Source organism: Mizuhopecten yessoensis, unplaced genomic scaffold (assembly GCF_002113885.1).
Source record: "Mizuhopecten yessoensis strain PY_sf001 unplaced genomic scaffold, ASM211388v2 scaffold10829, whole genome shotgun sequence".
In the NCBI taxonomy this organism is placed as follows: domain Eukaryota; kingdom Metazoa; phylum Mollusca; class Bivalvia; order Pectinida; family Pectinidae; genus Mizuhopecten; species Mizuhopecten yessoensis.
The window spans coordinates 645,144-670,150 of record NW_018408742.1 but is presented as its reverse complement, the minus strand read 5'-3'; the positions used below and the strand labels follow the sequence as shown (position 1 = coordinate 670,150).

Genomic DNA, 25,007 nt, shown 5'->3' with positions numbered 1-25,007 from the left:
TTGAACCTCTGACCTGAGAGCCTCCACCTTTCCCGGATCGGAAGGAGAAGGGAAAAAGATAGGCTCTCGCGCCAGAGGTGGATCCCGAAGAAGCGGGATGCAGAGACCCTTGGACACAACCCCTAGGGCCCAACTGTCTGAAGTGATTTCTTTCCACTGAGGAACGAAATGGGACAGCCGACCGCCTACTGGCAAGTCCGGAAGGGGCCAATCTAGCCCTTCCCAAACCACCTCGGCGGAGCCTCCCGCGCCCAAGGACGTGGGAGCGGCCACAGACAGTGGACAAGGAGTTTGCAAGGGCAAGGAAGAGTCAGGAACCCTTCCTACCTCTGGAAACTTTGCCTTTGCCTCGACCCCTATGGGAACCCCTACCGCGGAAGGAAGATTTCCGACGTTCTGCCGGAGCGGAAGTCGGAGGGGCAGACTGCTGCTGAAAAGCAGTCGTCTTTGCCCTCTTCCTCCTACGCCTGGAGGAGCCAGAAGCCTGCCTCTTCCTGCTAGCGCCCTTGCCTGCGGAATTGTGGCGTGCATCCTCAGATGCAAACGGGTCCAACCTCATCTCAGATTGCACTGAGGGAAGGACCCCGCCAAACAAATCCTCGCCAGTCAAGGGAGCCTCCAAAAGGGTAGCCCGATAGGAATCGCCGACTGGCAGTCCAGAAAGGACCGACAACCGGCGGGCAACAACAAGGTGTGACATGGCAGCCGACAGTAAGGCCATCGCATCAAGATGTGCCTTGCAAATTGCCTGGCTGAGGCGCTCCATCAGTCCAACCTTGCTGGGGAGCTGCTCCACCGACTTGCAGCTCGCAGCCAGCAACGCAGAAGTAAACCAGTCTGCGTAGGACAGAACATGGAGAGCCAGCCTAAGGAGACGCTCCAACTTAGAGTGCTCCCTAGGCCCCATCACAACCTGGTCAACACAGCGTCCCGGCCACTTATCCAGATCCCTCTCAAGGGAAACAGAATTAGGGGCCAAGACTGGGTCGTGGATGCGGTACGTATCTGCAGCTAAATCTGCGATGTCCGCAACCACGACCTGTAAAGCCGAGAGGGAAAAAGGCTTGCGAGCCTTGCTCACCTTCTGCTTTAATAAAGCGTTGACCTGAGCGAGGGACGAAGCCACGCCTCGTCCCTCCGCAAGAGACCTAGCAGAGGCCGAGGAGGCAGATGCTAGGGGAGGCAACATGCTCTGAAGGAGCGAAGTGCGCTCCGGGACGGCCGAATCCGTGGAAGGGCGTGGGCAAACCCCGTCCCCCAGAAGCTTCATAACTTCTGCACGTAAAGTGCGAAATGAAGCCGAAACCTCTGGAGGCACCGGATCAGCATCTCGGGGCCGGGATTGGGACACATCAGAAGGGCCTTCTGAGTCCAACCCAGACGAATCCAACGACTCTAAATCAGAGTCAGTAAACTCGCCGACTCTATCCTCATCCCGAGTCTCCGTAAAATTGGAGCAACCAGGAGAGCCCCGAAGAACGTCCCTCTCATCACTAGGAGAGGCACCCGCCGAATCCACCTCCATCAACGTCGCCCTCCGGGGAGGGGTGCGAGGAGGGGAAAGAGAACGTGACCTACCCGAGGGAACTATCGGGGCAATCGATAGTCCCTGAGGAACAGCAGGAGCAGGACCACAAGACCCTGGAACCTGCTGTAAGGTAGGAGTTGACACCGGACAGCGGAAGTTACTGGTAGACTCAAATTCCAAAATAGGAGCTCGAGCCAACGCAGCACGACCAGCAGCCCTAGCATCACGCGGTCTCTGCCTGACTGAACCGGCAGCAGAAGCTGGCCGGGAGCGCGAACGCTTGCGCGAACGGCTCGGTGGCGGATGGAGGGGGGGCCCCATCGCCGCAGGCAAGAAGGCGGGGGGGGCATATCCAGGCTGGAAACCCATACCACCCTGGGGTGGAGGGGGAGCGGCTGGAAAAGCCCCCTGCTGGGAGAAACCCCAAGACTGCCCATAGGCGGTCGGTGGTTGGGGCGGAGCATAAAAAGGAGCCTGTTGACCCCAATGAGCTCCATTCCCACCCTGCAAATAGGTGGGATAAACCAGGGAGGACCCTGGAACAGAGCCACCAACCTGATGCCCGAAACCGGAGGCAGGACCGGTTTGGGGGGGCGGGGTAGGGAACCTAGGGCCACCTACACACCCGCCGCCATAAGCCACACCTGGCTGACCTGACCAACTCCACCCAGACTGACCTACAGCAGGGCCAAAACCTGTAGGGCCAGTAAAACAAGCCCCACCAGGGGAGCAGCGTGCACCGGCAAAACCAAACGCAGCTGCGCTGGCACCTACCATAGGAAAACCTGGGGAGGAGGCACAAGGGATAGAGCTGGAAGCATAGGTTTTTACACCAGTGCTCACACCACCGTAAAATCCAGCCGAGGCTAGCGAGGCCGAAGCATCACTAACCACCGGACCGGGCAGCAAATGCTGCACAGTGGTGGACGGCGTGCTAGACGCCATCACCACGCCAGGGGCTACATCAGGGATGCAAGGAACCCCGGGAGCAGACAAAACTGCCGGGGGCCGGTCTCCGACAACACCAACACCCTCAGGAGTGGAGCGGACCGGCAGGAGGCCACCAACAGAAGCATCCGCTGACACAACATGGCTGGCCTGTTTAATATTCCCAAGGGAATGTTGGGCCACCTGCCCTCCCACCACAAATTGGGAGAGAAGGCCGCCCCCCTGTCCCCTAGTCACCGTGGTGACCGGGACAGAGCCCAAACCCTCACCCACGTCGACCGACAAAACGGAAGGCGGGGTGAGAGAAAGGTGCGGGTCCAAAGAAACAAATTGTTTCCCAGCGGCCCCGGTACGGGTCGAAACCGCCGACACGAACCCCAGGGAAGACTCGACAGAGGTCGGAATTCCGCTGGTGCTCTCCGAGGGCTTAGGCCTAGCTTTAGCCCTCGCCCCACCCCTACCGCCCCTCCTACCCGACTTACCTGCACGCCCTCGCGGGCGGGGAGAACCACCGGTAGGAGTCGGCTGCCAGGCACGGCAAATTTCACACGGCTGCTCCAGAGAGCAAGACCGACAGCCAGGACAGTAAGGGTGGGGGTCGGAAGCCTCAAAAAAATGACCCCCAGGACAGCGCCTTTGAGAAGGAGGAGTCTCCATCTCAACGTAAACAAACCGTCAAAAACGCGAACACGTGGCCGGAGCCTGGTCGCAAAACGGCGCAAAACAAAGCAAAAAGCTTAATTAAAACAAAATAAAGTTAACTAGTTATAAAGGATACGTAAATGTATGGGTACAAACAACGCCTGTTGTAGTTGGAACCCGTAGACACCAAAACACGTCCGTAAACACGGCCGGCTGAAGGAATTATGAAGTGGGAAGCATGGCTTCGTGTCTTAAATCACGTGCGTGAATACTGCCGTCTGATTGGTGGGTTTCCCAGGGGTTCCCCATGGGGGGAAAAATTCTTTATTTACGTATGTAAAGAGCCAAGTAAGGTTGGAATATGCATTATAATGACTGTGGTAACGTATTTTGAAATAGAAATGAAATTGTGGAGGTCAGATAATTATGAGTCTTCCTCAAACTATGTGCAAGTTGGAGCTTAACTCATTCACTTCTGAAGTTTCATAGTACGTACACCATTCCAACCTTTGAATTGGAAGAGTTAGAATGTGTCTTCAGGGGTGAATGAGTTAATTTCATATATTTACAAATGCTCTGCATCGCCACTTTGTAAATCTACCAAAGTGGGCTGTGAGTGTATAGATAGTATTAACAGTCAAAACCCAGTGCATCAGTAACATTTCCATGAATACAATTGTATCGCCAACAAAGAAGAGTTTCAGTCTGTTTGGGACTATTTCTTATTTTTATCACTTCAAAGAGTTACAGTCGAATAAATAAATATCATATGTTCTTTATTTCTCATTTTTTATTAATCCTTTCACCACTGTAGACCATAATGAACTCATCCAGATCAATGCATGGGAGAGTCTACTAAAGTTGTGTAGGGATGAAACGGTTAACTTAAAAGTGTATTGGACTAATGTCAGTAATTATGTATTTTCAGCTCCACGGTGTCCTGACGCTGATGAGTTTGAGTGTACCAGTGGCGAATGTGTGTCTACTGCTACTCTATGTAACAATGTCCGTAACTGTATTGACGGTTCTGATGAAAGCTTCACTATCTGTGGTAAGTCAAATCTGACTTTAGTGTCTACCTTTCTGCATTGACCAACTGTCTATAGTGATATCCTGTCTATTGTGACCACCTCTATGTAGGGACTTAACACCTATAGTAACTTAACACTGAGAGTGACTGTACATCTATAGTGAATTAACACTTAAAGTGACTTAACACTTAGAGTGACCACTTTCCATTATGTCTACCTCATTCTTGCCATCTCTCACTATTTAGGAGGGAGGCTCCCAATATATGACCCTTGAATTTAGTATTTTCAACCAGTGAATTTTCTAAACTATTCCTATATTCTAAGATCTGATGATTTCATATGCAAAACCAACTCAAAATATGTCATTTTAAAGCATTTTTTTATCTCCAAGGGGTTAATACACATAATTTATTTAATTTTGAGTATAAAGAATCTCCCCCAGTAGGAAGGGGAGTTAGCTCCGGTGATGGTTTTGGTGAGTGAAATGATTCACCTAATGACAAACACAGTATCAGTATCTGTAGGTGGTGGATAAGAGGTTGATTTTAATTGTTGTAGGTCCTTTGGTCACCATTACTTCTCTAAGTCCAACAGTGACAGTGGAAGAAGGGGGAGTGGCTGAACTGGAGTGTGTTGCCGAGGGTAACGTGGGTGTGGAGCTGACATGGACGAGACCATTAGGGGTAATAGATGTTACAGTTTATTTTACACAGCTAGATCTTCCTTGGTCTATACTGTCATATTGTTGTAAATAATATTGCTTTTTTTTTTTATTCAAGATGGTAAATGATTAAGATTGCACAACAGGCTATGTCTATACCAGTTCTCTCATGACACTGTGTTAATCTGTGTGAATCTGTGCTGAATTTGGTGCTTTTCTTTCATGGGATAAACTTCTCTTATATTCTATTAATACTTTTTTCAGGAAATGCCAAATCAATCGCAAAACCAGAATGGTCGGTTGATAATTCCATTTGTGGAGCTGTCTAATGCCGGAAGCTACCTCTGTAGTGCGGCCAACGTCACCGGAATTACACCTGCCTCCACTACCCTAAACGTCACTCCTCGTGATCAGTTCCCAGACTTCACTGTGACCCTCACCATCCGACAGAGCCAGCTTATTCTTAATGAAGGGGAGACAGCTGTGTTTGACTGTTCATCCTCTGATGCAAGGTTCCCTATTGTTTGGACAAGGGGTAGTCAGGTGGGTACCTATAAGCACTGTAGGGGGAATGCTGTGATATATGAACCTACCCCATTGTCCAAACAGCATCGATGATGTGGTTTTTACTCAATTTAGTGATTGATTCATTGTATGAAAGCATTCTAAATATGGTATTCATGCACCTTTCCGGGTGATTTAGAAAAAAAAACTCTTGACGCCAACTGGGAAAAATCATTCACACATTGCCTCAGTGTGTGTCAATAGAAACCAACATACACTGGTTTACCACTTCTTTAATTTATATGTCCAAAAAGACAGTTTTCTGGCCCTCCTAAGGCCATTTCTTTACAAAATATCATCTGAAAATGTTGCATTGTGCAGTGTCATCAGACACCCTACAATACACAATGTACTGTTTTTTTTATACTGGAAATTTCAGTCCCAAAGTGGTCCCCAAAAATGGGGGCAGGGTTAAGCTGACTGAGGAAAATTTTAACAATGTTTTATGTGAAGAAGCAAGGTATGTAAAATAAATCAGATTTCTGAGTAGACTGGGTTGATTTTAAACAGGGTTGACATCATGATTCAAAAGAAGGAATGCTGGGACAAAATATCAGTCAGAATAGCAAGGGATTCAGTTTAGACAAAGGCCACTTTAGACAGGTTTAATAATACTATGCCTTCACAATAAATAACATGGAACTTTATCTTTCCCTTTGTAGGATATGCCCTTAAAGTCCATTGTCCAGGATGGTAGACTAACCATTCCTTCGGTGACCGTAGAAGATGCAGACTCGTACATTTGTGGGATTGGGTCAGTCATGGACATTGGTATCGCAGAGGCAACAGCAGAACTTCTAGTCACTCCAGGTAAAAATCAGCACTGTTCACGTCTAGCAAGGTGCTCCAATCCTGAAAGTCTGCAGCACATGTCTTTTGTAACTTTTGAAAATTAACAAACTTAACTCATTCACCCTGAAATTCATAATGAACTATTCCAACGTTTGAGTTGGAGGAGTTCAAATGTATCTTCAGGGGTGAATGAGTTAATTAAGATACTACATTTGACTGCAAGTATAAGCCCCTCACCTTAACTGGAAAAGATTGACCAAAAGTTAGGAGGAGGCTTAATTTTGAGAAACCGACAAGCATTCAACATTACATTTGCCATCTCTCCTATGATCACTATAAGTAAATTTTTGACATTCTGTGTTCTTTTTCTGAGACATTTACCAAAGTGGGGAGGGTTTATTTGGGGTCAAATACAATACATGCATAAACCCAAAGCTTTATGCCGTGGCGTCCTTTGTCCGTACGTTCGTTCATCAACTTTTCCTTTAAAACACTACATGTCCCGAACAGCTTAGACAATTTCAACTATATTTGACCTCGAGCATTTTTAGCCAAAGGGGATTCAATTTTGTATAAACCTAGGGACTGCATGGGCAAAATAGGGGAAATTGAGGTAAATTTTAAAAATTCTTCCTTAAATGGAGAGTGTGGCTCCCCTGGGAGCAGAAGGATGGGGCCCATTAGGAAGAACTTTGGGGAAAATGTTTAAAACCATTCTTCTTCGGTATAAATGGAGGGATTGAAACCAAATTTGATGTAGAGCATCCTTGGGCAAAGGGAACTAAATTTTATATAATCAGAGGTTGTGGCCCCTCTGGGTGCAGAGGGGTGGGGCCCAAAAGGGGAATTTGAGGTTTAAGTCTTCAAAATCTTTCTTCTTCTGTACTATTGGAGGAACTTTGACTAACTTTGACCTGGAGCATCCGTGGTCAAATGGGACTAAATTTTATATTACTGGAGGTTGTGACCCCTATTGGTCTAGACAGGTCGGACCAATTGGAGAGTTTAAGTTTTAAATCTTTAAAACCCTTCTTCTACCATACCATTTGAGGGAATTATACCAAATTTAGCCTGGAGCATCCTTGGGCAGAGGGGACCAAATGTTGTATACACGAATGGTGTGGTTCTCTTGGTGTAGAGGGCGGGGCCCAATAGGGGATTTGAGGTTTAAATCTTTAAAATCCTTCTTCTTATGTACCATTGGCAGGATTTTATCCAAATTTGGACTTGAGCATCCTTTGGCAAAGTGGAAGCAATTTTATATAAATGGAGGGTGTGGCCCCTCTGGGTGCAGAGGGGTGGGGTCCAATAGGGGAATTTGAAGTTTAATCCTTAAAACCTTTCTTCTTCTGTACCATTCGAGGGATTTTAACCGAATTTGGTTCAGAGCATCCTTCAGCAAAGGGGAGTCAATTTTGTATTAATGGGTAGATAGGTGGGGCCAAATAGGTGAAATTGACATTAATTTTTAAAATCAACCCACTTTCGATGGGACAGAAAGAAGAGACCCAAAGAGGGACAGGTGTTGCTGAGAGACAATCTTTTGAAATAGCTGCAGTATGGTATTTAATGAGAATATTATACAGGTGAGCGATACAGGCCCCTCTGGGCCTCTTGTTTGTAATAACTATCGCTTTACTGGAAAAATTGTTCTGCAGACAAGTTATAGTTGTATGTAATGTTGCTGAATGCTTGGTATCTGTAAGGTAGACATACACAATAATCTGTTAAACAAACCTGAATTATTTCGTTTTCCAGCCTGTCCACCAGACAATTTCCGTTGCGCAATCGGAACTTGCATCTCCAGTATTTATAGGTGTGACGGATTTAGCGACTGTAGCGATAACTCTGATGAAGTAGATTGTAAGTATACTATGCTATATGCTGTCTTTAGCCGAGGGGACTATTGGTTTTATATAATAGCTATATTTTCAATTATAGTATATCAATTCTATCTTCTTGTAATATGATGTATATGTACATGTAACTGTTCTGTTTCACTGTGTCTTGAAAAAGGAGCGGATCGCTCCAAAATTTTGACAACCTAAACTTGTCCACACTGTTTGAATTACTTCTTTGCCCCATATACTATTTTAAGTAATTTGTATCCTACGGACATACCTCCATTAGGATCCAGTGTTATATGGGATTTTACCGTCTATATTACTTCTTTGACCCATGCTATATATTTAGGTATATTTAGATTGAAATAGAAGTGGATCAGTTTGTTGATAGATCCATGTACACATTTTCTCTGTGTTCCGGCCCTAGCTGCAAATCAGTTGAACATTCAAATTCATCTGAGTGACCATATAACATGTCTATATCCCTGGATTATTTAATGGGGGAGAGACACCTGTCAGACAGGAGAAGTGTAACATGTAGATATATTGTCTGATTGCTAGGCCAAGAAGGAGGTTGCCCTGCAGGACAGTATCAGTGTGAAGATGGAACCTGTATGAATGCCAGGCAATGTGACCGCGTTAGGGAGTGTCCTGACAGCTCGGACGAGTTCCCAGGAAAATGTGGTGGTATGTGGGTTATTAGTATATCACACATTTTTTTTGTACATTGAGAAAGAAATATTCCAGGTCAGGTTTATTGGTACCATACCTGTCTGGACAGATTCCCCGACCAGACATGAAAAAGTACAGGGTCACCTGCTCGACAATGTGGGTTTTCTCCAGGTATTCCGGTTTCCTCCCTTATAATGACCTCCTGCCCTGAACACTACTTTCCAGGCCAACAAAAGTTAACTATAAGGCAATACAAGTTTTTCATAACAGATGTAAAATATTTAAGTTTAATTTGAAACAAAGAAAATTAGTTCCAGATAACCTTTGAATATTTGAATTTGTGTTGACAAAATATGGTCTCTGAAAAATAGTTCCTTTTCAAGGGATAGATATATTTGAAGATGTGTTTAATGAAACTTCGCTACACAAATAAACAATCATGCAGAGGTATGCCAAAGAATATATTTGGGACCCTTACTTCAAGCTCAAAGTCACAACGTGTGGTCAAATGTAAATCAAATTTTTCCTGTCTGGATATATAAACTAAAAAACAATATTACAGTAAATGATTTTATGAAACTTCATGGGCATATATGGGACTCTTATGGATATTCGGGTCCTAGTATTTGAGATGAATTTCATTTGCTTCCTCTATATGATATAGAAGTTAATGGAAATTGGGGGGTTTTCTCGATTTTAATGGTAATTTCTCTTTTTAGGTTGTGGAGCTGGAGAGTTCATGTGTGCTGATGGTCACCGCTGTATTCAGTCCAGTCAGGTGTGTGACCGTCGACAAGACTGTTTTGACCAGTCAGATGAACACTCCAACTGTTGTAAGTACCTTGTGCTCTCACAATATCTCTGCTTATGTAAGATATGGTTCATGGAGAGAGCTAGCTGCCTTTTGATATTTTCAAGTTTCTGATTTTATCTACATGTAGTTGTCATGGAAATGGCATTGAAAATATGTATATTTTAATGCATATTGGTGTTCCTAGAGCATATCACAAAATCTGTCACAGATTTGATCTTCAAACTGCACATAATAGTAAATCACACTGCAGAGGAGTGCCTTTTGCTATTTTTAACTTTCTGAAATTTTTAGTTGTCATTAAAACCTTGCACACAATAAATACATTTTAAAGCATACTGGTATTTCCATTTCGGGAGTACATCTCAAAAATCATAACATATTGGTTCTAATAACTTGCAACAAAGGCCAGTCCCAATTTAGAGGGATGGCTTTTGCAATTTTTGTTTTCTGAGTTAGCGGTTTTTGAGGCTGCTTTTAAAACAAGCCGATAATTACCAAAATTTTATGTTTAAACTCTAATATCTTTGTTTATATATCAGTCCCTCTTTTAAAGTTAATAATATAAAATTGTATAGAATAAAATTGAATCATCTTAAATCTAAACCAATCATGGTTCTAGTATCCATATACAGAAACATCTAGACCTCTTTATCCAGGATTGTCCATCTTCAACATTGCAAGAAATTTCTTGAAAAATGCTGGAGTTGTACTTGACCTTTGTTTTTTTTATAAACAGTGTTGCGGTTCCAACTCGTGAATTTATGCCTCCTGTGATTATGTCAGAGTTAAGAAAGGACAGAACACAGTTTTGTTATTTTCTTTGTTATAGCATGTCTTGCCGGAGAATTTAGGTGTGCTGATGGATCCTGTATCCCTGAAGACCTGAAGTGTGACTCTGAGAGAGACTGCCCAGACGGATCAGATGAGAGCAACTGTCGTGAGTATAGAATCGGAATTTGTCACTATGCAAGTTTAACACAGCAATAGCATTTGACAGTATTAAAGTTTTTACCTATAAAAATGTGATACATTTCTTGATGTGATAATTAAGGACACCGGGTATGGGTAAATGACAAGCGCGACTCCTTTATGTAGACTATTTTTTGTCAAACAACATAACCTGTATTTTGACGACATTCTGTTTTCCTATTGCAGCAACGATATAATGCCTAATTTTATCCCACTCTTAAGTTGTATTCTCATGAAAACGTTATATTATTCTGGAAAATTGCATGGGTCACATTTTTATTACATCATTGCTTTTGTTCAAACTCTTTGTGTACAGAACCATCTAAGCAGCAGATGTTGCATGACAAACAAAACCTCCTAAACATCTTCTGAAAATCATAAAATCTTGATTTGATTTTTTTTTAAAATTTCTTAAATAAAAAAGATTTGAACATTTTTAAAATCCCTGAGATGCTGTTATTAGCACAGGTGCCTTTATAATGATAAATACAGTAATCAATATATCAGTGTTTGTGATACTGAAGTCAGGCAGTGTTGAAAATTGATTGTATGATGATAAAATCGTTTCCAACTTAGGATAATATTTGTACCGGTACCAAAGCATACATTAAGTACTATTTATTATACAGCCCTGTGCCCTCCAGAAGAGTTTACCTGTGCTAACGAGATCCAGTGCCTTGACAGAAGGCTCGTGTGTGACGGCTATGCTGACTGTGATGATCGATCTGACGAAGCCAGTTGTCGTGAGTTTTCTTTATATGTAGTGAAAGCTGTCTAATCTGACCCCTTAATTTTTGTGATATTCTTTTTTATCCACCAAACAATTGTGGTCCCATTTCTTAAATAAACTACTAAATAAATTCTGTGTTTTCTATGAATAGTATTATCTTAAGTGTGGCCACAGGGCTACCTAAAGACAAAGTGTTTGTATTTAAATTCAGGTAAGATTCTTTAGGCTTCTTTGTTGCTGACTATGACCTTGACATTTACTGACCACAGTGACCTTGACCTTCTGTTACAGCATGCCGTCAAGATCAGTTCCAGTGTCAGGACGGCTACTGTGTGGAGGGATCTTTCCGATGTGATGGTGTTCCACAATGTGAGGACCAATCGGACGAGGCAGGCTGTGGTAGGTATCAGCAATTTATAACGGAAAGTTCGTATTAAGCATTTTTCGTTTACATTGTTTGGAATATTTAGTTAAAATTCTGCCTTTTTGTCTTGACGTGACAAAGTAGTGGAAGCGAGACTAAGGTGTTGCTTTTCGTGTGACGGCGGCTGCGTCAACATTAAGTTTTTTGTGTTTAACTTCGTTTCACTGAACGTATATATTTGAGGTTTTTGAAGTAAAACCAATTTTCATGATGTAATACTTACCATAACTTTAGTATGCATATACAATACCTACACCCATCTTTGTAGCCCAAAAACAAAAGATTCAAATATCCCTACCTCCCTACCGTGACGTAACCTCTATCTCGATGACAGAGCCACGGAGTGATCTCCCTTCCTCAAACCCCCTTTTATGGAGCCTAAAGGCAGCCAGGATGAGGAGGCAAGGGGAGGAATACAGGGTGGGACTCCATAAAGTTATGGTAAGTATTACATCATGAAAATTGGTTTTACTTCAAAAACCTCAATTTCATTTCAGTAATAATTACCATAACTTTAGTATGCGAATTCGTCTTACCGTAGTGGAGGCTTCGAATCCAGGCAGACCAGGCTGACGGAACAAACTCGAGACATGCTCAAGGTAGGGAAAAGGTTCAAGGAACCCCCCTAATAAAGCCCCGAAAGTAATTAAAAAATGGAAAACCTCCCCGTGAAACGAGCAGGTGTACCACCGTGGTGCCTGATAGCATACTATTTAAAATCACTGAATTACTGTGGAGGAACAGCCACAGACTGTGCAACCACCACCGGTCCAAGGGAATACAATCCATCAGAATGAGAGGCCAAGGACCGGAGATAAAAATCCGTGAAGGTAGTCTGTCCGCGCCAGAAAGCTGCGGACATGACCTCCTGAAAGGGGGACCCATTGAGGAGGGCCCATGACGCAGCAAGGGCCCTGATCTCATGAGCTCTCACCTTATACAACGCCCGAACCTGATCATCCGAGTGGTCGTAACCGTACTTGATGACCTGACAGATCCATCTAGACACTGACTGAGAAGAGATATCCTGTTGACCCTGCTTAATGGGCAAAAACAGACGAGATCGAGGACCTCGCCCCCCCCTGGTTTTATCGAGGTAAAACCTAAGCGCCCGACAGGGACAGAGCAACCTATCCCGTTCCTCAGCTCCAACGAAGGCAGTCAAAGACGGAATCTTAATCGGATCGGGCGAGAAGCCAGGAACCTGATTCTTAGCCATAAAGGCAGGATCAGTGAGAAGGGTAACGGCAGAGTAATTCCTGGACCATCGGAGGCAAGAGGGGTGAGAAGACAAGGCATGAATCTCACTCCTCCTTCGACCTGAGGCCAGGGCAACAAGGAATACCACCTTGTAAGTAACAAACTTCAAGGAGGCAGACGCTAAAGGCTCATAAGGTGCCCGCATCAGCGATTCGAGCACCAGTGGCAAATTCCACTGCGGAGCCAACTGCCGGACCCTAGGCCTGTCCAACCCAAACCCCCTAATCAAGGCAGAAAGAGAGGAGGACGAGCCTACCTCCGACCTACCATGAACAGAGAGAACACTAGCAATGGCCGTGCGATAACCAGCGATAGTGCCAGGGGCAAGATTGCGGTCCCTAAACAGCCAAAGAAGGAAGTCCGCAATCACCTGGACAGTAGCCTTGATCGGATCAACCTTCCTGCCGACACACCAATCACAGTAAATCTTCCATCGTGACTGGTAGACGGCAGATGAGGAAGCCCTAATTGATCGAGCGATGCGATCTGACACGTCCCTAGAAAAGCCCGCCTGAGCGAGGCCTCCTGAGATAGCTTCCACGCGTGAAGGTGGAGGATCTCCGGACGAGAGTGCATCGTCCTGGAACGAGGCTGGCGAAGGAGGTTCGCTCTGAGAGGAAGAGCCAGGGGCTCTTCCACCAGAAGCGACAAAAGCTCCGGAAACCAAGGCTGCCTCGGCCACAGGGGCGCTATCAGGAGGAGGGAACACTGATGCTCCCGAAACTTCTGCAGCACCCTGCCCACCATGTTGAAGGGTGGGAATGCATATGCATGCATTCCCTCCCAATCCAGAGACAGAGCGTCCACGGCCCAAGCCCTTGGATCTGGTACCGGAGAGACAAACGTTGGCAACTGATTGTTCAGTGAAGTGGCGAACAGGTCTATGTGAGGCCTGTCCCACACCTGACAAATTCCCACGAAAATCGAGGGATTCAGTTGCCACTCTGTCAAAACCGGCTGGCGGCGCCTGGAAAGAGTATCCGCCAGAACATTCAACCTGCCTGGCAGATGCTTGACACAAATTGTCAACTGCATTTCCTGACATAGAAGCAGAATGCGGATAGCGAGGGCACACAGGGTGTGAGACCTGGTTCCCCCCTGTCTCTCCAGATACGCGACAACCGTAGTGTTGTCCGTAGCCACACAAACCACCTTGGAATGCAGGATCTCCCGAAAAGACTGCAGAGCCAACAGAACAGCCCTCATCTCGAGCACATTGCTGTGCTCCGAGAGCTGTTCCCCAGACCACTCCCCCGACTGGCAACGCCCGTCGAGATAAGCTCCCCACCCTGTCATGGATGCATCCGTGTACAGGGTCATAGTGGGAACTGGCTTGGACAAAGGAACCCCTCGGAGAACATTGTCCTGATGAGTCCACCAGCGTGCGTACTCCTTGACCGACTGGTTCAGAGGAAGCAAGGCTTCCCAATCCCTTGAAGAAGGGACCCAGTTGGCAAGGAGAAACATCTGGAGAGGCCTGATGTGAAGTCTCCCTAAGGGGACCACATCGGCCAGGGCGTTGAGATATCCCAGAAAACTGAGAAACCAACGTACCTGGACTTGAGACCGGCCGATAAAGGTCAGAGCAAAAGCCCTGGCCTTCTCGAACTTCTCCATCGGTGGAAGGGCGATGCCCTGAACCGTATTGAAACGGTTCCCCAGAAAAACAAAATCCTGAGATGGGGAAACCTCCGACTTTTCTCTGGAAGGAATGAAGCCGACCTTGAGTAAGAGTTTCAGAACCAACCGGGTGACCTGTACCAGAGACTCTCTCACTAGGTGGAGCATGAGGGAGTCGTCGAAATAGATGTGAACATCTATTCCTCGAGAGTGCAGGAATCCCACGACCACCTGCAGCAGCTTGGTGAAAACCAAAGGTGCAGTCGTGAGCCCGAACGGCATGGCCCGGAACTGGAAGACCTTTCCGTTGCAAGTAAAACGGAGGTACTTCCGTGCCGACTTCTTGATGGGGATGTGGAAGTAGGCGTCCTTTAGATCTACTGAAGTCGCCCACATTCCCTCTCTCACGGAGGCGATAATACCCCGAGGAGTCTCCATCTTGAAGTGAGGAGAATCTACGTGCTTGTTGAAGGCACTTAGATCTATGATGGGACGCCACGCCCCGGACTTCTTCCGAACCAGAAACATTCTGGAGTAGAACCCGGGAGTGCATCCCGACATAGGAACCTCCTCGACCGCGCCCTTGGAAAGCATGGTCCTTACTTCCTCCTGGAGCGCCAGAGCCTTTTCCGGATCCCCCGGTGGAGGAAAAAAGATTGGCTCTGACGCTAAGGGCGGATCCCGCACTAGCGGAATGCCTAACCCCTCCTTGATCACAGACAAGGTCCATGCGTCTTCCGTAATTTCCTTCCACTCTGGAAGGAAAGCAGAAAGACGACCCCCCACAGGAAGATCTGGTCGAGGCAGATCGAGACCTTGCCAGGCAAGAGAATCGTCTGCTGACCCGAAGCCTAATCCTGCGGGAGAAGGACCTAAGCTTGAGCCGAGAGGACTGCATTCCTCCCGGCCAAACTCGTCGTCTGACACGACCAAGGAGGGAAGAAAAGAGTCAGGAACCCTTCTTCTTACCCCCAGGAGGGTTCTTACCCTTCTTACCCTTCCATTTGTTGCCCTTGAAGGGAGGCTTATACTTGGGCTGCGCAGAGGACTGCGAAGCCGAAGGTTTAGCCTTCTTCTTAGGAGGCGCTGACCCCTGCGAGGTACTGGCCTTCTCAGCCTGAATCCTCTTCACCAGAAGTGCAGAGGCGACCGAGTCCTCCTTCAAATCCTTCTGAACAGAAGGAAGGGCCCCTCCAAAAAGAGTGGACCCTGAGAAGGGGGCAGTCAACAGTCTGGAACGGTAAGGCTCATCGACCGGGCGATTTTTCAAAACTGAAAACCGCCTAGCCAACAAGACATTGACGAGGGATGACACCTGTAAAGCTGCCAGCGCTCTCAATGCCCCGTTCAGGGCAGAGGTCACTCTGTCCTGGATGTCGGCCTGCTCTGTCTCGGTAATCCGACCCTCAGGCAAGTCGGATACCCTATATAGACAAACCGTCAAGTAGTCTATATACGACAGAATCTGGATGGAGAGACGCAGCAGTCTCTCCATCTTGTGGTGTTCTTTGGGACCGAACACCACCTGGTCCACCGATTTACCGGGCCAAGCTGCAAGTTCCCTCGATTCCAGCTTAGCTGGTTGAGGGGCAAGCAGACCATCATGTGTGGCATAGTCAGTGGCGTGCACCTCTGACAAATCGCCAACACTGAGCTGCAACCCAGCATACCCAGGACTACGGGTTGAAGAAGAATTCTTCCCTAAAACCCGAGACTGGGCGGTGGCCAGAGCTGAAGACACAATGGTGCCTTCTGGCAGAGAGCGGTCCGACCGAGCGGACACCCGAGGAGCCACCAAAGAACCCAAAAGGGTGGTGGACTCGGGGACAGATGATGCCGAAGGTGGTGGGCAAACCTCCTCCCCAAGAATCCGGGAAACGTCAGCCCTAAGGCCCCGCATACCGGATAACACATGCTGGGCCTCAACCTCAGCAGCCTCAGGGTCTCCCTCATCCTGGAAGTCCTCCTCTGAGGGCAAGCCCTCCTGAGGACTGTCGTCAGACGACTCGGAAAGACCAGCGTCTATATCCGAACAACCAGGTGAAAGATGAACAACATCATTGTCCTCTGCCATACCCGCGCCCTCAACGTCCATAGCCTCCACACCATCCAGACCAGAAGCCTGGGGCGGAGGAAATGGGCCAGCCAGAGGGGCCAACCCGAGAGAAGGCTCCCCGTACCGGCGTTTAGGTGCAGTGCGCCTAACGGCCGTGGCTGTAGGTTTAGGCTTAGTAGCCAAAACCCTACCCTTGGACCCAGAGACCAACGAGCCTGCCCGAGAGGCAGAAGTCCTAAAGGTCCGACACACCTTCTTAGGACCGGCCGATAAGGCCCCCGAAGTAGCAGAAAGTTGGGGGGGGTCAACAGAACTGCTAACACGTCTCCGCGAGGGAGAGACCAAACCCCAAGGATTCCATGACGGAAATGCCATGGGGTTAAACCCATATCCCGGAGGATAGGGGAAAGGTCCCGCGGGCTGGGAGTGACCCCAGAACTGGCCAAACTGGCCTGCCTGAGACTGGGGCTGGCCAACTTGCCCAAAGGGCGAAGGTGGACCGCCACTCCCTCCAGGTGGAAACCCGGACATGTACGGGCTAAGCCCGTAACTGCCGGGATGCTGCCGCAACCCAAAACCATCCGCAGGCTGGTAAGGGCGGCCCAAGGATGGTTGCCCGCAGGCACCCGTATACCCTAAGCCAGGGGAAAACGGAGGCCGGAAACCGGCCCCCTGTCCAGCAAACCCAACCCCTGGGGGGAAACCCCCCAGGTTCCCAGAAGAATGAAACTCGGGACCGGACCTAATAGGACCGGGTCCGGGTAACTGACCGGGAGGGTATGCCTGACCAGCATTGATGCCGGGATTAGTGAGCTGCGCGTCACTAATCCCGGTAGACACAGACAATCCCGAAAGAAAGTCTGTTGTCACACCAGGACCTGAACCCGAAAGAACAGGCCCGGCACCAAGACTGTCCCCAACGACAGCACCACCTGGAATGCCGGGATCACTGACAGAGTCAGTGACCGGCGGCCGGTAGTCCCTACCCGAAGGCAAGCGCGAAAGCTTACGGGCGTTCCCGGCCAATTCGACCCTTGGCTGTGCCAAGCCAGGGTCAGGCTGCCCCTCCCCTACTCCAGGGAGTTCCTGGACAGGAAGGGCCACCCCCTGCTCACGAGAGGGACTTGCCGAAGCAAGACCCCCCGAGACAGGAACAGAGACAGTACCACCAGACCCCAGAGAGCTGGTGGCACGACCCCTACCTCTCTGCTTCCCTCGCTTACCGGAAGAAACAGACGAATCTGTCTTACGGTAAGTTGAGGGTAGCTTTGGAACAATGAAGTCCTTGCCCTGAGATTTTGACTGTGAACAAAGTTCACAAGGCGAAACCTCACTGCAAGGACGACACCTGGGACAGGCATCATGAGGGTCCCGTTCCACAAAGAAATGGGAACACCCATGAGCACTACCTCGTCGCTGTCCCGACCGAGACATACCCTCCAAAGCGAACGTAAACAAAAAATTTACAAGCAGATAAAACGGGAAAATAAGGATAAAATACGATAGTACAAAGTACGCAACGTAGAAAGAATTTCACCCGTAATATAAATCAGAAAACGGTTAAAATAAATAACGTTTGCCGAAACAAACAACCGTCACCGAAATAAACAGAGGTCGGAAATTAACCCACGATAATGGCGGACCGTGGCACACCACCGGCACACGTGGAGTAAAATAACCGGCCGTAAAAGGCACAAAAATAATTTTCAACAACAATTAGTTATATCAATAAAGGCAGATGGGTATAAGGCACACAAACTGCGCAAAAATATGAGTTGACACTCAAACCAAACCGACAAAACAATGTTTTGAATTGGAGCAAGCTCCGTGCGTCAGCATGCAGCAGGCGCCATAAAAGGAAGAGGAAGGGAGATCACTCCGTGGCTCTGTCATCGAGATAGAGGTTACGTCACGGTAGGGAGGTAGGGATATTTGAATCTTTTGTTTTTGGGCTACAAAGATGGGTGTAGGTATTGTATATGCATACTAAAGTTATGGTAATTATTACTGAAATGAAAGTGCTAGACCAACCACACTTAGATTATAGTTGCATCTTAGGTAGTACATCTTAACTCAAGCATCAAATGCTGGATGCGGCCTACCTCTCATGGTCCATTGACTTTGTCAGCATCTCCATCAACACTAAGTTTTTGCGTTCAAGTTAGTTAATATAGTATAAAATTGTATAGAATAAAATTGAATCATCTTAAATCATCAGCCTTATAGTGTTAGCAAATATAAACCAATCATGGTTCAGAATCATTTTCCTGGATTCAAATGACATATAGAAGTACTTATCTCACATCTTGTATTAGTGTTTTTTTGAGACCACCCAGTAAAGTTTTACTTTTATTTACTTGTAGCCTGTGCTGCTGGCGAGTTTACCTGTACAAATGGAGACTGTATCCCGGGTAATCGTGAATGTGACGATCGACCAGACTGTGAGGATGGCAGTGATGAGATCAATTGTCGTGAGTGTTGCTATAGTAACCAGTGTACACCTTCTACTAAAAAAAAAAAAAAAGAGAAAAATTTCAGAATTGAAAAATTAAGAAAAATTTTCATTAATCAAGAGAAAAACGTTTACCATTTGGAGTTTTCTGTCCCTATGGACATAGCTTTAAAAATTTCTGCATTTGATAAGAAGGAGCAATCATGCTGTTTTATATTTTCCCTACGAAATCTGTTTTAAACTGTGGCATTAAATGACTTACATACTTCCAGGTTTAATCTAACTTGCAAGACACCAAAAAGCATTTATTGGTAAACAATGTTCGCTCAAAGTTTAATTTATAGATCAATACAATATTTGTGAAATGAAAGTTACCAATATTAACTTCCCATACAGCCTGCAAAGACGATCAGTTTACTTGTACCAACGGCGACTGCATCCCCAGAGACAGGAAGTGTGATAGACGCCCAGATTGTGAAGATGGAAGTGACGAATTAGATTGCAGTGCGTATTACTTCAAAATAAAAATTATATAATTTTGAGTTTTATTTTTATGTACAACAGCCTGTTATGTTTTTTGCTTATCGTTAATCCAGGCTTTAAAAAAACAAACCATGTAGAACAATCTTTTATATCTCTTGATTAACCATTAATGCAGATGTTCAAAGTACTATGTAAAACTACCTTTTGTGTATGTGTCTCTTAGACAAGTTGTTTAGCATCTAATGAAACAACACTGTTTACCTTTTGTGTATCCCTTCACCATTACTAGTTGTTTAAAATCCCATGAACAGCTATAGTTTGTGTGTTGCTTAACCATCAATGGAGTTCTTTAAAACTCCCATAAATAATTACCTTATGTGTGTGTCACTTAGCCATTAATGTAGATGTTTAAAATCCCATGAACAACTATGTTTTGTGTGGAGCTTAATCATTAATACTTTTGTTTAAAACTCCTATGAACAACCGTCTTTTGTGTGCCTTGCTAAACATTTAACACAGTTGTTTAAAACTCCCAGACCTACCTGTTTCTTCCTATAACTTTTCCTTCCTATGTCTCTGTCTCTCTGTAGGTAAAGTTTTTCAGCTTCAGTCTCGATTTTGTAAGTACAGTACCATAGTGATAATAGACGCTTCATGGTACCTCAGCAGAATTTTTTCGTTCTCTTTTATACATTTTTTTGACTTGTACGTTTATAGTTAGATTTTTTCTTCTCTCTTTCTGCATGATGTGGTGGAAAGAGGGGCATTTTTGTATCTAAATTGAAACTTGTTCGTGATCCAGATTTAATATGATGCATTAGTTATCAAATGATGGTTGAATTGAAAGGAAGAGAACTTAGTGCATGTGAGTTGGCTCAAAATCACTCAAGTAAGACTATCAGTAATGTGTGTGGTATTGGAGATGTCTCCCATTACATCGGATCAGTCTGTAGGGAAAACAGACCGAGACCAAAGCTACACAACAAAGATCATTGTAACAATAAGTTGTATATTACATAAGCATTAGAGAAATGTTAATACAGTAGAAGTTAAAAACTTTCTTAAGATGAAAATCAAAATTACAAAAATCTTCAGACATATCAGTTAAAACGTGAATGATGTTAAATATTATTTGTTAAAGCTAATAATTGTGTACCTTAGATCTTACAGGTTCTGTTGTATTGTTTCAATAAATTAGTTGATTTAATAGATAATGCTTTATTTGGCTTTTTAATCTTTAAATATCTCTTTCCTGGAAAGTTAGTTGAAAAATTTAACATACTTGATTTAAGATAGGTTTAAATAGAAAAAAAAGTGTTATGGAAATAGTGTTTGAAACGTACATGGCTTTTAGTTTTAATACATTTTATGAAAGGAAAAACAGCTTGTATAGAAGTGTCACTGTAAGAGCCTTAACACTTGCCATTATTTCTCGGAGTTTCCCCTGACAGAGATAACTTTTATTAAGTAATCAAAATGACTATTTTGGCTTTGTTGACCTTTATCCATGTGTCTATTTTATCAGCTTGCCGTACTGGAGAGTTCCGCTGTCAAAATGGAGACTGTATCCCAGAATCCTTTAGGTGTAATGGCCGTCCGGAATGTGAAGACAGCAGTGATGAATTTAATTGTCGTACGTATTTTGAAATTGTTGGTTACTTATAAGACGCCCTAGAAAATAATACAAGGCTTCTCATTAATTCCATAGTTTAACTCTTCTATCAAATTAGTTAATTTGATTTCAGCAAAATGCAAGAGGTATGGAATCATCTGATTTCCAAAGTGAAAAATGAGGGTAAAAATTTAGGAGTACCCCTCCAGAATAGGTATACATAGCAAGATTGTCAAAGAAAGTTACCTGTAATGACCATAACTGTATTGTTAGTGGATGTAAATCAATTATCTTTGCTTAACTAAATGAAATATAAGATTCAAGTTAAGAGGTTTACCTGCGGTGACTCTAAATGTATTCATAAAACAGTAGGCATTTTGTATTTTTGTACCTGTAGCTGTCCGATGTAGAGCTGATGAGTACACCTGTGGGGACCGTACCTGTATTCCGTTGGATCGGAAATGTGATCGAAGACGAGACTGCGAGGATGGATCTGACGAAGAAAACTGTCGTAAGTATATTTCCATTTAATTGTAAGCTGTGTATTTATTTAAGAATGTTTTTTATTGATGTTTTCTTAAAGCTTTGGTAGTATAAATGTATAGAACATCAAGTACAAGTTGGACTTGTTTCTTTTCTCATATACTATATACAATTATCCTGGCCACTAAAATAATTTGAAGTTTGAGTGAACTGATCTTTGAATATTTAATTGCATTGTCTTCAACTTATCTCATATTAGAATGTATGTAGCATATCTAATCATTTCTATGTTCCAAATTAATGGTATTTACTATAAATAAGTTGAACTTTTGTAACTTGGAGATATTTTCTAATGCAATATGGTACAGTTGTACCTGTGTCATGTCAATGGTGTTTAGATAGATATATTCTATTACTTGTAGCGGCCAACTGTCCAGCAAACACGTTTACCTGTGCTGACGGTTCCTGCATTCCTGTTGAAAGATATTGTGATCGCAGACGAGACTGTGAGGATGGAAGTGATGAAGTTAACTGTCGTAAGTACACCTGTACCCAGACAAACAATAACTTAACTGAGGGAACGTCTTTACCAGTAAAAAGTAAAACCATATTTTTCGACATTTATTATGTATCCCCTTCGAATAAAGGGAAACATATTGTATAAGTTCTGGTTTTCTTCTTAATAGATAAATGCACTCTTGTCAGGGCAGTAACTTTTAATCCATTCACCACTGAAGACCGAAATAGACTCATCCAGATCAATGCATGGTAGAGTTTACTAAAGTTACGTAGGGATGAAAGGGTTAAACCATAAAAGGTATATGAATGAAACTTGAAGATCATCTGCATCACACCTACCCCATCCCCACACACCACAGGTAGTGCATGCATTACATCATTAGGATGTGTGTCATGCATGCTTGCCAAGTTTTTGAAATTTCAGTGGGGGAGATTCTGCATACTCAAAATTAAAAATAAAATGTGTGTATAGTATATACCCCTAGAGACAAAATGACCCTTTAAAACTACATATTTTCAGTTGTTCATTCAGATGAGATCATTAGATCTTAGAATATAGGTATAGTTTAGAAAACTCTGGCTGAAACTACCAAATTTAAGGGTTCAAAATCGGGAGTCTCCTTCCTAAATAAGGAGAGTTGGCAAGTATGGTCATGACTGGATGTAAATTTGTTAAAGTCAAGGTCGCAGTGAGGACAACTCATTGTAATTCTTGCCTATGCCATAAATTCTACATAATTTGATGAACCATATTTCATGGTCATTTGATGAAACTTCCTACTTATGAATACTCGATTGATATTGGGGGACATACTTTAGTTCTACTGATTTTTTTGTTTGTTACCTGCAGCTGTTGGATGCAGGGCTGATGAGTTTACCTGTCCAGACCGTAGCTGTATCTCACTGACTCGGAAATGTGATCAAGTACAGGATTGCAGTGATGGAAGTGATGAAGCAAACTGCCGTAAGTACTTGATACTTTAGCTTGCATGTTTGGTGTGAATCAAGTCTAGTATATTTCTTTGCAAATTATATGATTGTTTATAACTTAGACATTTACTTATAACATCAGACCCCTAGCTGTATCGTGAAACGTCATTAAATAGCTTGTTGAAAAACTATTAAAACAAATATTTTTAAACCCAACTACAAAAAACCAATATGATATGTAATATTTGCAAATGAATCTTGCTACAATCTGCCTGAAGACCATAGCATAGAATATAGAAGTAGTCTGGTGCATACTGTCTCCCTTAAGTAAAATTGATTGCATCCCTATAAAACAAATAGATGAATATTAATCACTCTCATAGTGTTGTATATCTGATATCAGATGTATGAAAATCAAGCAGATTCATTGTATATATATATATATATTTGAAATATAGTCTAATATTTACGTTTGCTTTGCATCCTTCCATTGCAATGCATTGAGAATGCAAATGTTGTTATGAGACTATAACAACATTTGCTATTGTGACGTCATCAATCTCTATTGTGACGTCATCAGTTTCATTGTTGACAAGACTTTATTTGCTGTTCAAAGAACTGTTCAAAATAACTTAATAAAACGTAACTTCTCTATCAAAATAAAAATATAAATAATGAATATTTTCACAAAAATTGTTACGGTCCTATTTAACACACATTTCTATTGCTGACAAACTTACATTAAACCCTGCCAGGCTTTATTAAGTTTTGTCATCAATAGCAACGTGTGTTAAACTTATAGGACCATAACAACATTTGCTAAACTTATAAGAGGTTACCCTAGCATACCATTATGATTGCCTTGTAGATACAGAACTTTTGATACCAGTGATAGACTTATGTTCAGCAATAAGCCCACCTACCCCCTGGGTAATCATATTTAAATATATGCTCTCCTGGCATGCTGACAGCAGAGGGTTTTTCAGGCCTATGGTCAGAATAAAATCTGTGTATCTGTGAAACAACTGCATTACCAGGAGACTTTTAAATAAAAAAGGGGAGATTTTGCCCCCTAAAACTCTAACTGGATACACAGATTTACTGTTAACTGGATAAGTTATACTTAAGTGTATAGGGTCAGTAGTAAAATTAACCCCTGTGCCCAATTTGTACCATGATTTTAAGAAACAGCTACCTGGGCTTATTGCTGGCTAGGTATGGTAGAACTTACCAAACTATATATTGTGGTTGTGTATGTATTAATGAGTAGGTACAGAATATGTGTGAATATATATATGAATGTTCTCCCAGAATGTCGGTCAGGAGAGTTTAGGTGTCGTGACGGTCAATGCATTGACCAGCGACGCCGATGTAACCGTCAGTATGACTGTCAGGACGGAACCGACGAGTTTGAATGTCGTAAGTTCCTGCTGCCTAGGTCCAGTTATCTCCCTTTATTGCATGCTTTTGCTATAGTAATGTTGGATAAACATGCTGTGTAACAGGCCATAGAGGTACTTTTTCTTCGAAATTTGCTTCAGATGTTGAAATGTGTCTTTCTAAAAGTTTCTAATATATCTTAACAATGTCATTTTGTCAAATGAATTAGCAAAAGTTTTTTTATGTTCCAAGGCTACGTATGAAAGACAGTCAGAAAGTATTTTAAAATTTTGATTTAAATCCTACAACAGTAACAAAAAAAACATGAAAATAAAAATTACCTCTAAAGGTAGAGAGTCCCTAAGCACTTTGTGTTGTATCTCCAATGATGAAGAGTTCCTATTTGTTTGGCATTTTTAGGTCACCTGAGACAAAGTCTCAAGTGACCTATTGCGATCGCCTTTTGTCCGTCGTCGTCCGTCGTCCGTCGTCCGTCCGTAAACAATTTACATTTTCGACTTCTTCTCCAAAACCCCTGAACCAATTTCAATGAAATTTTGCAGGGACCTTCCATGGACAAAGGTCAACAAAAA

The 25,007-nt window shown here is 44.0% G+C and overlaps 1 protein-coding gene across 8 annotated transcripts in view; it reads left to right on the top strand.

Annotated features, from left to right (window-relative positions):
- Positions 1-25,007, top strand: part of LOC110462776 (basement membrane-specific heparan sulfate proteoglycan core protein-like) — a 182,914-nt gene that overhangs the window by 90,549 nt on the left and 67,358 nt on the right. For 7 of the 8 annotated variants that reach the window (XM_021516932.1, XM_021516938.1, XM_021516937.1 and 4 more), the window contains 17 exons: positions 4,047-4,169; positions 4,708-4,832; positions 5,075-5,353; positions 6,037-6,184; positions 7,925-8,029; positions 8,572-8,697; positions 9,402-9,515; positions 10,326-10,433; positions 11,095-11,208; positions 11,487-11,594; positions 18,919-19,026; positions 19,404-19,511; positions 21,016-21,123; positions 21,500-21,613; positions 22,008-22,121; positions 22,955-23,068; positions 24,346-24,453. In XM_021516932.1, the coding sequence (XP_021372607.1) occupies positions 4,047-4,169; positions 4,708-4,832; positions 5,075-5,353; positions 6,037-6,184; positions 7,925-8,029; positions 8,572-8,697; positions 9,402-9,515; positions 10,326-10,433; positions 11,095-11,208; positions 11,487-11,594; positions 18,919-19,026; positions 19,404-19,511; positions 21,016-21,123; positions 21,500-21,613; positions 22,008-22,121; positions 22,955-23,068; positions 24,346-24,453 (2,124 nt within the window). The remainder of the gene's footprint in view (positions 1-4,046; positions 4,170-4,707; positions 4,833-5,074; positions 5,354-6,036; positions 6,185-7,924; positions 8,030-8,571; positions 8,698-9,401; positions 9,516-10,325; positions 10,434-11,094; positions 11,209-11,486; positions 11,595-18,918; positions 19,027-19,403; positions 19,512-21,015; positions 21,124-21,499; positions 21,614-22,007; positions 22,122-22,954; positions 23,069-24,345; positions 24,454-25,007) is intronic. The other variant, XM_021516935.1, reaches the window with a different exon arrangement.